Source organism: Populus euphratica, unplaced genomic scaffold (assembly GCF_000495115.2).
Source record: "Populus euphratica unplaced genomic scaffold, PopEup_1.0 scaffold21.1, whole genome shotgun sequence".
Taxonomy (NCBI): Eukaryota; Viridiplantae; Streptophyta; class Magnoliopsida; order Malpighiales; family Salicaceae; genus Populus; species Populus euphratica.
This window is the reverse complement of record NW_011499887.1, coordinates 362,719-374,731: the sequence shown is the minus strand read 5'-3', so window position 1 is coordinate 374,731 and position 12,013 is coordinate 362,719. Positions and strand designations below refer to the sequence as shown.

Here is a 12,013-nt window from a genome sequence, read left to right as displayed (position 1 = left end):
TTTTTAAATCTGTATGTGACCTAATCCTTTTCGTTTTTTTATTTTTCCAATCCAAATTACTTTGCTCAAGAGATGAGAAAAGTAAATAATATGAAAATTTCAAGGATAAAATAGGATTTATTTAGAATAAATTAATATTAAATTAAAATGGTTAGCACTGGTAAAGTTATTTAAAAGAAAGGGACTATATAATTTGGTTTTCAAAACTAGAGGGATAATTTACTCGACATAATAATAAAAATAATTTTCATCGTCCCCTTATTAACCCACCATTTTCAAGCTTGCATCTTCAAACATCAACGAAGGAAAATTGGAAATGTTCAGTCCTTGTTCAGGTCACTGCATTTCTCTACCAAACCAACACTTACAATTGTTATCTACAAAGCTTCTCCATGGCTTCGACAAAAATCTTCAGTTTCTTCAACCCCAGAAGAAAACTCGACAGTTTTCTTCTTTTCTGAATTATAATTATAACGGGGGAGGCAGGACGAACTCAACGAGTCGGCGAAAGGTGTTTGGAGAGACAGAGAGTGGAAGTATTGAAGAGGGTTATAATTCGGTAGAAGACAAGCAATTCGTCAAGTGGTTTCGTGAGGCATGGCCTTACTTGTGGGCTCATAGGGGTAGTACTTTTGTTGTAATTATTTCTGGTGAAACTGTTTCTAGTCCTTTCTTGGATTCCATTTTGAAGGCAAGTACTTTAAATATGTTTATGGAGTGTCTTGTTTTTTTTCAAGTGTTTGTCAAGGAAAATGATGATTTAAGGTTGCTTTTATTTAATTAATGATAGGAAAATATCATGATTGCAGGATATTGCATTTTTACATCACCTGGGGATTAAGTTTGTGTTAGTCCCGGGAACTCATGTCCAAATTAACAACCTTTTGGCAGAGAGAGGTAACTCTTTTCATGTTTTTCACAGTTTGTGCTTCTTCATTCCTTGTAATTTTGATTAGGTAGCAGTTAGCTAACGAGATGCTTTTTTTGTTTAAATGTAGGGCATGAGCCTAAGCATGTTGGTCAATACAGAATTACTGATTCTGAAGCCTTGGAGGCCTCAATGGAGGCTGCAGGGAAGATTCGTATGATGATAGAGGCCAAGCTTTCTCCTGGACCTTCCATATGCAATATTCGTCGACATGGTGACAGTAGTCGTTGGCATGATGTGGGTGTCAGTGTTGCTAGTGGTAATTTTCTTGCAGCCAAGGTACTGTTTGAGTTATCTATAGAAGATGCTCAGTACCTTAAGATATTTGTGTACTCAAAATTGGTGTGATTGTCTGTTATGTTAATGTCTCCTTGCAGAGAAGAGGAGTTGTTGACGGGGTTGATTTTGGAGCAACCGGTGAAGTAAAGAAAGTAGATGTTACTCGTATGCGCGAAAGGCTTGATGGTGGTTGTATAGTTGTGTTAAGTAACTTGGGTTATTCCAGCTCTGGAGAAGTCTTAAATTGCAAGTATGCTGAAAATCTGTCTCTTTCTTATCTTGTGAATGGTTGAGTGACTGAATGGAAATAAGCACCAAATTATATGTACACTGTGGCTCTTTTTCTTTACTGAAACCCAGCTCCTCTTCAGCCTACCGTTACAAGAAGTAAAATGTTAGTATTATAATGGTTTTAGTTGGATGTGCAGATATATAACTATTAAACATATAAAAAGGGATTTCTTTTGCTTCCTTTCCGCTACTACTATTGTCTTTGCTGAAAGCCTGATATGATGTTTTATGGTCGTATAAATCCAGCACATACGAAGTTGCTACAGCTTGTGCCTTGGCTATTGGGGCAGATAAGCTTATTTGCATCATAGATGGTCCAATTTTGGATGAGAGTGGACATCTTATTCGTTTCTTGACTCTGGAAGAAGCAGACATGTTGATTCGTAAGCGGGCTAAGCAAAGTGAGATAGCTGCTCATTATGTCAAAGCTGTTGGTGATGAAGATCTCACTTTTCTTGAACACAATGAGTCTATTGGAATTCTTGCGTCATCGCTGAATGGAAAGGCTCTCAGTGGAAGGCACAGCGCAACCTTTCACAATGGTGTTGGGTTTGACAATGGAAATGGACTATGGTCTGGGGAACAAGGTTTTGCTATTGGAGGTGAAGAGCGACAAAGTCGACTAAATGGTTATCTTTCAGAATTGGCTGCTGCAGCTTTTGTTTGCAAAGTAAGTTCATGATTTTTTTTTCTAATTTTTTTTATAAATCATGATGCCCGTCCACATTTCATTTTTTGTTCCACAACATTTGAATTCTTTATTTAATGAGAAATTTAAATTGATCCAAAATGCTAGCTCTCTGCAAGTCTATTTTATGGGACAGTATTCTCTCCCTGCAACCTACCTTTTCTCTCTAAATTGCCTTTGAGCTGATTTATGGATAGACATGTAGATGTTGCCCACAGTTTGGTTCGGGTAGCATACTGTTGTCTTAGAAAAGGGTGGATCTCTTGTGATCCTTTTGTATGGCGTATATAAATGGACTGAATAAAAACAATACATGTATGTAAAAAACCCACTCAAGCATCAACATCTAACAATAACTCACAAAAAAGAGATTACACCATCTGTTTTCAATTGTATCATCTGTTATATAAAATTCTTGAAACATTTCTCCATTTCATGAAAAAGCATATAGTGTTTTCCTTTCTTTTTCTCAGTTGGCATGGGAATCTTAAACTTCATTTTGCTATATAACGCAGAGGTAGATGATGATTTTGAATAAGATCCTATAGAGACAATTGGGAATCCCTTTCAAGTTTAGTGTCCCTCTACATCTGTGATCTCAATATGCATCAAGCACTGCTCTACTTGGCTATATAATGAAGAGACTATCAAATTGTTGTTTGGCCTGGTTACATGAATGTTAAATTACATCACACATGTAATTCGAAATGCAACTTTTCTGTCAAAATGCACACAATATAGTTCGGCCATTATGGTGTCATTAGTTATGATATTGGTGTTACAGATGCTATGCAGTTTCAAGAATTCTGTTTACCTTGGTTATGAGCAGTTGCCATAACCTGCATGCTTATAACATGTTATCATATTATAAGACGTGGGAATAATTTAAATCTTCTAGTATACTCGAGATTTTTATCAATACCATCATTATGCTTAAATACCTCAGTATGATGTCTGAAATTTCTTTAAGTAATGCTTCTCAGATCCCAAAAAATGGCTCACATAGTAGTCGTTGTTGGTTACTTCAAACTTCAATTGCTCATATTGAAAACTATACCCTGCCAGTTATGATTTATACTTGATTTGCAGGGTGGTGTTCAAAGAGTACATCTTTTAGATGGCACAATTAGTGGAGTTCTGCTGCTAGAACTGTTTAAAAGAGATGGAATGGGGACAATGGTGGCTAGGTATGTGTTTGCAATACTTTCTGATGAATTTTATCTTCAACAGTTACATTCAATGCCTAGTACTGATTTGTTTATTGTTCACACTATTTTACACCAAGCATGCCCATAACTGATAAATGTATTCTTGATGCACTCAACATTTTAAAAATCCGAGGTTTCATTTTTACCCTCTTTATTGAAGCTTTTGATGTATTTTTTTGATTTGCATCTTAGTAATTAAGAGCTGTTACTAGTATGCCCTATTACCAAAAATGTTACTTTGCTTCCATTGGTGGTGTCTTTGTAGTGCCAACTGCCAAGTTTCATGGGCTCTGTGATTGAGTCTTAAGACTATTTATTTTGTTGAAATTGAATAACTAATCATAAAGACACCATTGAATTTAAATTTTTTAAAATAACCCTTGATTTTATCCTCCCAACTTCAGTTTTGGAATAAAATCAACTGGAGGTGTTGGGTCCCAATAAAAACAGAATAGAAAAAGAAAGAAAAATAAATTGAGAGCAAAGTCTATATTTGAAGTTTGGGTAACATTTTTGAAAATCGCTGAAACTCAAGAAGCCTTCTGCATTTTAGCATATTTGTATGTCAATAAAACTGGAATAGCCACTAAAGACATCTAATAGGGATAAGAGAGAATCTCCAACTACGTTTAGCTATATTGAGTATTCTATTGCCTTTAGTTGTACATTTCAAGGTTTATATTCACCCTTGGGCCTGAAACCCTTGTGACTTCCATCATCCTCATTTACTTGTCCTTTATCAATCTGATTTCTTTGTCTCAATTAAGATGATGAACTGCTGCTTATCCAATCACCAAGGTGCTGATAGATTGTGTTATTGTCTATCTGATCCTGGAATAATAACTTAATTTAATATATACATTGTGTATCTAATATAGTAGCGTGTTTATTAACAAAATTATTACCGAAGCTGATGAACGCAAATGGATTGATTTTAGACTTTTATTAAATGAGACAAGCTCAATCTGAGACTGTCAGTTTGTCATTCAGAACGAGCAATACATTCATTATGTAGCACAGTTGCGCAAAATAAATCTCACATGTCAGGATTCATATCTGGTTTCAGGTTAAGGTTTGGTTGCACATAGGTTCGTATAAGCTAATGGATATCAAGTCTCAAACATTGGAATGAATGTTCTTTGGAAATTCTTATTTAGTATCAAGGAATTTGAAACCAAACTCATGTAGCTGAAATTGTTATGATGACATGCTAATTTATTCTCTAATGCTTATTTGAACATTTCTGCCACCCCATCCATCGGCTTTTTTTTTTATTTTTTTTTTTAATTTATTCTCTAATGCTTATTTGAACATTTCTGCCACCCCATCCATCGACTTGTGCTCTAATGTTTTTCTTCTTTGCTCTTAGTGATCTTTATGAAGGAACTAGGATGGCTAGAGTGACAGATCTTGCAGGAATCAGACAAATTATACAACCTTTAGAAGAATCTGGCACATTGGTTCGGAGGACTGATGAAGAGGTTGGCTCTTGCTCCTTTAGATTTTCGTCCATAACTCTGTCCATGATGGTGCACTTATTAATGCACAATAGAAAGAAAAGTGGGCTGATCCTGCTGTTTGGTGTTCTTATGTTGAACTTTGAATAAAACCTGAGTGTTTTCTCTTGTTTTGTGCTTATAGCTGCTTAAGGCATTGTATGCCTATGTTGTTGTGGAAAGAGAAGGTCAAATCATTGCTTGTGCTGCTCTTTTTCCTTTCTTTGAGGAGAAGTGTGGAGAGGTTGCTGCCATTGCAGTTTCTCCTGAATGCCGGGGACAAGGGCAGGGGGATAAATTACTTGGTATGTTACTGCTTCTGCTCAAGGTTTTCAAAATCACGATATAAATTACTTGGCATGTTATTGCTTCTGCTCAAGGTTTTCAAAATCACAATCCTAAATGAGATACATGATGGGATCATAGAATAGTATGATCCTACAGAAAATGGATTCAATCATCTAAATGTACTTAGATATGAATAGTATCTTACAAATATATCAAAACATATCAAGAAGACACATAGATTTAAAAAACTCACAAATCTAGCATAATGTGTGTTTATGCAAGAGTTGAATAAGGTCTTTTCCAATTATATGTGTGACTTTTCTTTTTCAATAAGCCTTTGATAAAAAATCAAATTAATTGCACAAGTATTATTCTGACACAAAGCTTTTAATTTCAAATATATCCAATTAGCAAAATTGGGTGCTCAATTTTTTTTAATACAAGCATTATTCCCAAACAAAGCTTTTAACATCAAAACAGGTGTTCAAATTATTTTATAATATAAACTGTTTACCATAAAATATATCCTAATTACCATTGGAAGGCCTGTGTTATGCTTTTGTTGAGATTTAACTTTTCGTGATTGGAAGACTTGATTTAATTTTCAACTGTTGGTTTTTCTGGAAGCAGAGAGTTACATAGCCATTTGTTTCTTCATTGCTCAGTTGTGCGTGATAATTAGAGCAAGCTTATTTTCTATGGGAAGTGAATTTTTGGTGATCCTATGTAGGATATTGGGTTTGTTGTGATATGCTTTGTTGGTTTTGAGAGGAAAGATTGCAGTTTATGGTTTTGTTCCGTCTCCGCAGTCATTAATGTTTTAATGGACTGGACTTTTGAAGTTCTTAAGAACCACTTGTCTGTCAAGACAGTTATTATGTGCTAGGATAGTGTTCCTAGCATCCTTGTGGTGTACCGCTTTGAGGTTTTTTGTGGAATACTTCCTAAACTGACACCCAACAAGACTAGAATGTTCTTATATTTTGAGTTCTGGCTGTTGTATTTCTTTTTTAATTTTGAAATTGTTCTGCTCCAATTTTTTCATATATGTTTTTCTCATCATGCGTTCTTATTTGTATCTAAAAGAAAAAATGTGGGGGAGACGTGATTAACATTTCCCTTCTATTTTTACCAAGCCATATGGCCTTTGGTACTAGTGGTAAATCATTCATTGTGGTCAAATATTTGCAGATTTCATTGAGAGGAGGGCCTCTTCCCTTGGTTTGGAAACACTTTTCCTGCTTACAACCCGTACCGCAGATTGGTATTTTTTTACATTCCACCCTCTAATGTGTTGCATGAGTGCTAGTTGGTATTAACGAAAAGGGGAAAAAATTACTTGAAGCTTGTAGTAGCAACTTTGTGTTAACATTTTGAGACAAGTCTCGATGTATTCTAGTTCAGATTCTTGCAGTGGAGCTAGTTGTTGAGGCCTTGTTGGCTGTTGCCTAGTTAAAGGTCACCCAATTTCATAGCTAAGAAGCCTTAAGATAACTGTCACTTTGCATAATTGTTGGTTTTAATCTATTTTTCCTCTTAAAAAAGATATTTTTGTTTATAAACACCAGCTATGGATTATAACGACTACTGTTTTGAGGGAAATGGAAAAAGGCAAAATGGTTTGTCTAAGGCTGTCCAAATTTAAGATGCAGTAGTTACTATTCAATCTACTTGAGGGTTTGGCTAGAGTCTCATTTTCATAGAAATTAGTTTTTGGCATTTTGCTTGACAGGTTCAACAGACGCGGCTTCTCCGAGTGTTCCATTCAATTGATACCAGAGGAAAGAAGGAAGAAGATCAATCTATCTCGTAATTCTAAGTATTACACAAAGAAATTACTACCTGATACTAGTGGAATTAGTGTTAATAGAGCATTCAGTTAAGGTTTTACTGCAGCATGGCATGGTACGGCTGACCTCATCATGAACCGGTGAAGCCACTTCCGAATTTATCTGTTCTTAATTCGCTGTAGTTCTGAGCATGGTATGTAACAGTTTAAGGCACATGGAAAACCTTAAATTGTATTTCAGAATCTCACGAGGCTTGTACTTCATATATCTATGTAAAGTTCGTTTTTGTCCATCAGAAACTCCAATTGACCATCTTGACATACACCTAAAGGCAAGTTCGATATTTTTCTAACATGTTCCAAGAAATGTAACAAATTTTTGATATTGCAACAAAAAGTGCGACATCCATTTTTGATATTGCAGGGGAGGGCAGTTTATAATCTCATCCCCAAACACAACTCGAACAAATCATTTTCGCCAGTTTCATATTGAAGATGCATGCATGTTATCATAAACTATCAAAAGATCCAAGGAATGCAAACTATTATTAATCCATGTTTGTTCTCGGAGAAAAAACTATTATTAAGCCATGTTTGTTCTCGGAGAAACTATCGGAAAATAGTTTTTGAGAAATTATTTTTTAAATTTTCTTGTGTTTGTTTGTCATTAGAAAAATTGATCAACAGAAAATATTTTCCGGTAAATAAAAAACACTTTCTAGTCAACAGAAAACACTTTCCGGTCAATGAAAAACACTTTCTGGTCAATGAAAAACACTTTTTAGTCAACGAAAAATATTTTTCAGTCAAAAAAAAATTTGGCTTAATTTCCAGAAAAATGCTTTTCTTTTTAGCTGTGTTTGTTTTTCGGAAAGTGGTTTTCGGAAAAACACTTTCCAAACTTTCTTGTGTTTGTTTTTCAGAAAGTGGTTTCTGAAAAATCACTTTCCAAACTTTCTTGTATTTGTTTGCTGCTAGGAAAGTTGGTAAACGAAAAATACTTTCCAGTCAAAGGAAAATTTAGCTTAATTTTTAAGGAAGTGTTTTCCTGAAAAATTTGGGAGGAAAACACTTTCTAGAAGTTGTGAAAAATTTAGAAATGCCATTATTTGTTAGTTATATCAAATTTGATTCTTAAACTTTTGATTGCTATATATATTTTGTTTTGAATATTTATTTTCCAATTTAATTTCTTAAAATTTAATTTTTATATTAACTTTGGTTCTCATTTTTATAATTGTTATTTGCTTTTCTCCTATTATTTTTTTATTGAAATTTTTTATTTATCAAATTTGATCCTCATATTTTTTATTATTATTTATTTTATTTGAAATACTTTATTAAATGTTAATTATTATTATTGTAATTTCTTCATTTTTTTTAAATTTAATATTTATTATTTTGATTATTATTTATTTTATTTGAGATAATTTATAAAATTATTTTTTTTCAATTTTATTATAATTTAACTTTTTAATTTGTAAAATTTATTCCTTATTATTTTAATAAACTTGAGAAAAATAAAATATTAATAATTATTTTCTAGTTTATTTTTCATAACATAACCAAACACTCGAAAGTATTTTTCAGTTCATTTTTCATAACACTACCAAACATTTAAAAATAATTTACTTTTCAGGAATTCATTTTTCCTGGAATTCACTTTCCAGAAATTCACTTTTTCTGGAATTCACTCTAAAAAAGAAAACAACTTTCCTACAAACAAACAGAGCCTAATTGTAATTGTCATTGACAAAGAAACCGGGAAAAAGAAAAAGGGATGTGAAGCAGCACCCTCAACTCATCCGTTTATTACAAGATAAGTGTTCAGTAGGGATATATGATTTTCTCAGCATAGCTCACTGCCATCGTCAGAAAATGTTCATCCAATTTGAACAACTTCAGGCTTATAAACCAGGAAAAAAGACACGAAAAATAAATTTATTTGTCATCAGTCTTGGGGTGCCCCTTGAATTTGAAGTTGTCTGCATATGCCTTAACCTGAAAGGAGAAGAAAAGTTTGGAGTGACCAGAATGACAAATGTGTGGTTCACATCAAATGAAAGGCTTGCAGATGGCACTTGACACAAAGTTAAACATCAGCTAATGGTCAAAAGATCCTTTCAGCGCATGGAATTCCTATTTTCCAGATCACAAAACTGAGGGTAAGACTTGTTCCCATCACCTTGGTTGATACACATCTAGCAATAACTTGAAATTCCTATGAAACTGAATGCTACCTAACTGTGAATGGACTAGTTACTGCCAAATCCACACATTTCACAACCACACAACCCTACTGCTAAACACCTAACAAATAATAAACATTCCCCAGTTATGCACAGACAGAAGTGGTGAGAACTTTGGCATCCTACAATAGTTTCTTAAGCCAGAGAGGGGCTAAGGATGGTTGAAACCAGTATGCAATTAGCAGTTCCACTAAGATCATTGCATGGTTCAGGAAGAAGAATGCAAACTTAAGGCCACAGCAGATTGGAAGCCACAAAACCTTGAGATGATGTCTTATTCATGATCCTAGCCAAGACTATTGTCTTAACCTCAAAGTAATACCTACCCAGGTGGAACAACCTAGCTCAACAATACAGGCAACTTGATAGAAATGCCAGAAAAAAATGAATTAAGGACAAGTTCAAACCTTCAATAGCGGTGTGTGGCGCTTTTTAACCTGAAAAACAAGTTCAAGAAAGCACATAAGATACTAAAGTTAGTTTCCAAAAGGGGGAGAGTTCATCAGATTATTATCACCAGATTCTTAATCTAAGTATTGCAAGAGTTCAAAACCATACACAAATACCAATGCTGTCACCATACTACAAACTTAATAAAGTTTCAAAGTTAAAATGGGAAACGGAAATACATTAATAGCCAGAAACCAAAAAGAACATAACTTTATGTGTTTAGGAGATGTATAGCATATTCCCTCCCATCCCAAGGAATGTTATATAAGAGAAAATCTCAATAACATGATGAAAATGGAACAATTAGAACTCATCTTTGTCCTCCATCCATCTCACGTATCCTAAATACCCATAACAGTTGTTCATGTAGCATTTGAAAACTTAAAATTGCACATATAAGAAGATGCTTTCCAGTCTTATTGTTGGTTGGTTCATTTCAAGCTTTGTTGCTACTTTTTCACAGGGATATAAGAGGATAAATACACACCACATACTCCCAACCATGACGCTCAGCAAATGCCTTTGCAGCTTCTTCACTGTCAAAACCGAGTGCAGAATCACCCACATGGGCATATGGATCCCCTGTAGATGTCCACCCCATTAATGGATTCTCCCACCTACAGAAAAAGTAGTCAGATATAAATAAATTTTGATCATGTATTTTAAGCTCCAATCACCATTCATAAATTATTTGGGACCAGAGAATCTATGATCCCTCACTTCATTGAAAACTACACAAGATGAGAACATTTCAGGGGAATCTGATGAATTTTCAAGATATGTCAGCATATGAAAAATACTCTCTAACTCATGAAGTTTGCCGACAGTAAGGGAACCTCTCTCAAAATACTGAACATTAGCGATAGCATAGCAAGTAAAAAATTGGGCTTCATGTCTCAGAAAATTAAGCCTCAGTGTGCTCCTCTTAACCGAATTAATTGGAGAAAGCAGATCCATGCAAATTTTCCAACTAGTTTGGAATTTGGGCTTAGTCAATTTGGGATGGCTTAATCAGCAAAAATAATCTAGGTCAATTAGATTGCAATCTGCAAACAGATACACTCAGCCACAAAAATCCATGTAAAAAAGCACATGCTCTTGTGAAAAATTGTAGACAAACAAAAAATGAAAAAAAAAAAAACTCTCAGAAAGGGAAAACAGCAGATAGGATCACATACTTTAGTGTTGACATAAAATTGATTTTCCACCTTCCAACTTTTCCAGATCCTTGCTGGGTTGCAGTTCTAGCAGGTGAGTAAATGACAACCTACCATGCATGACAAAGGCTAAAAATCAAGTTGTAATAAGAGAAGTAAAAATGAAAGGAAGAAAGAGAGAGCATATAACACAGCTAAATACAGTGACCTTGCAGTGATGGCTTTAATTAAGTTCCTGCTCATACATGCAAATCAAGTTACCAACTGGTTAATCACATACCAATTTCATATTACAACTGAGAAAATATTAGGTATAATAGGTGTTGTAATCCCCCATCTCACATAAACATGCGAACCACCATGAAAAATTATTCATGAGGCCCACCTTCATATGAGAGAAAGGAGTCCAACTCCCAGTATACTGAAATTATTAGGTGTACCAAGATTTGTACTCCACAATCTCACATAAACATCCAATCCACCATGAAAATTATTCACCTTTATTTGAGAGAAAGGAGTACAACTCCCGGTATACCGAGCAATTCCTCGTTACAAAGATACATCCAGTTAGCAACCCCCCCATTACTGATAAATCCATGGATTGCAGCAGATATGTTTCTTGAAATTACAATCGCCCCAGAGAGTCATTCCCAGGTTTCTTAATATATTGTAAAAACGAAAAACGTAGAAAACCCTAAAGCATCAAACAAATTCAGCCACACCGAACCCAGAAGGCATAAAATCCAACAGGAAAAATAATTTACAGACTTGTAAGAGAAAGAGGGCCGTACTCTCCTGCGAAGGTGGTCTTGGGGGATGCCGGAGACCATGCCGATCTCCCCAGCTTTGTACTCTACCAATGCATCGGAAGAAGCGGAGAACGGCCTCCTCCATAATGGGCCTATGCTGCTTGCTCGAAGGGCGCAGCCATTTTTCCAGATTTTTGGCAGAGAATTCGACATCTTCAATCAAATCAGAGAGTTGTGCTGCCTTTTCCAGGTTCGATGGTGAAAACGTTGTTAAACGAGTGGAACTATGGACTTTTGTTTTTCTAAGATTGCAAACTAGTCCTTGTAGTTCAAGTTGATTGACAAAACGGCTCCTATCCTCTTAAGCCTTGTGTAATTTTTATTTCAGGATAATTAGCTCTAGCATGTTTTTATATGTTTAATTGTTATCAATTTATCTTT

At 34.8% G+C, this 12,013-nt stretch overlaps 2 protein-coding genes across 4 annotated transcripts; one reads left to right on the top strand and one right to left on the bottom strand.

Moving 5' to 3' along the window:
* The first annotated feature begins 270 nt into the window (after positions 1 to 270).
* LOC105130464 (probable amino-acid acetyltransferase NAGS2, chloroplastic) lies at positions 271 to 7,376 on the top strand. Of its 3 annotated transcripts, XM_011032999.1 has the most exons (10): positions 271 to 691; positions 810 to 897; positions 999 to 1,207; positions 1,306 to 1,457; positions 1,745 to 2,168; positions 3,276 to 3,373; positions 4,764 to 4,875; positions 5,036 to 5,195; positions 6,370 to 6,442; positions 6,911 to 7,376. In XM_011032999.1, exons 1-10 carry the CDS (start codon positions 317 to 319, stop codon positions 7,059 to 7,061), a joined length of 1,842 nt encoding a protein of 613 aa, XP_011031301.1. In that variant the 5' UTR covers positions 271 to 316; the 3' UTR covers positions 7,062 to 7,376. The 3 variants fall into 3 exon arrangements, with proteins under 3 accessions (XP_011031301.1, XP_011031302.1, XP_011031303.1); XM_011033000.1 differs by lacking the exon at positions 6,370 to 6,442 and having other exon boundaries at positions 6,911 to 7,039; XM_011033001.1 differs by lacking the exons at positions 271 to 691; positions 810 to 897 and having other exon boundaries at positions 1,057 to 1,187.
* A 1,340-nt stretch (positions 7,377 to 8,716) lies between these two features.
* On the bottom strand, positions 8,717 to 11,847 carry FRO1 (NADH-ubiquinone oxidoreductase-like protein). Its single transcript, XM_011033002.1, has 5 exons — positions 11,615 to 11,847; positions 10,845 to 10,933; positions 10,154 to 10,283; positions 9,624 to 9,653; positions 8,717 to 8,968 (listed from the first exon to the last, which is right to left on the bottom strand). Exons 1-5 carry the CDS (start codon positions 11,783 to 11,785, stop codon positions 8,909 to 8,911), a joined length of 480 nt encoding a protein of 159 aa, XP_011031304.1. The 5' UTR covers positions 11,786 to 11,847; the 3' UTR covers positions 8,717 to 8,908.
* Positions 11,848 to 12,013: the final 166 nt, after the last annotated feature.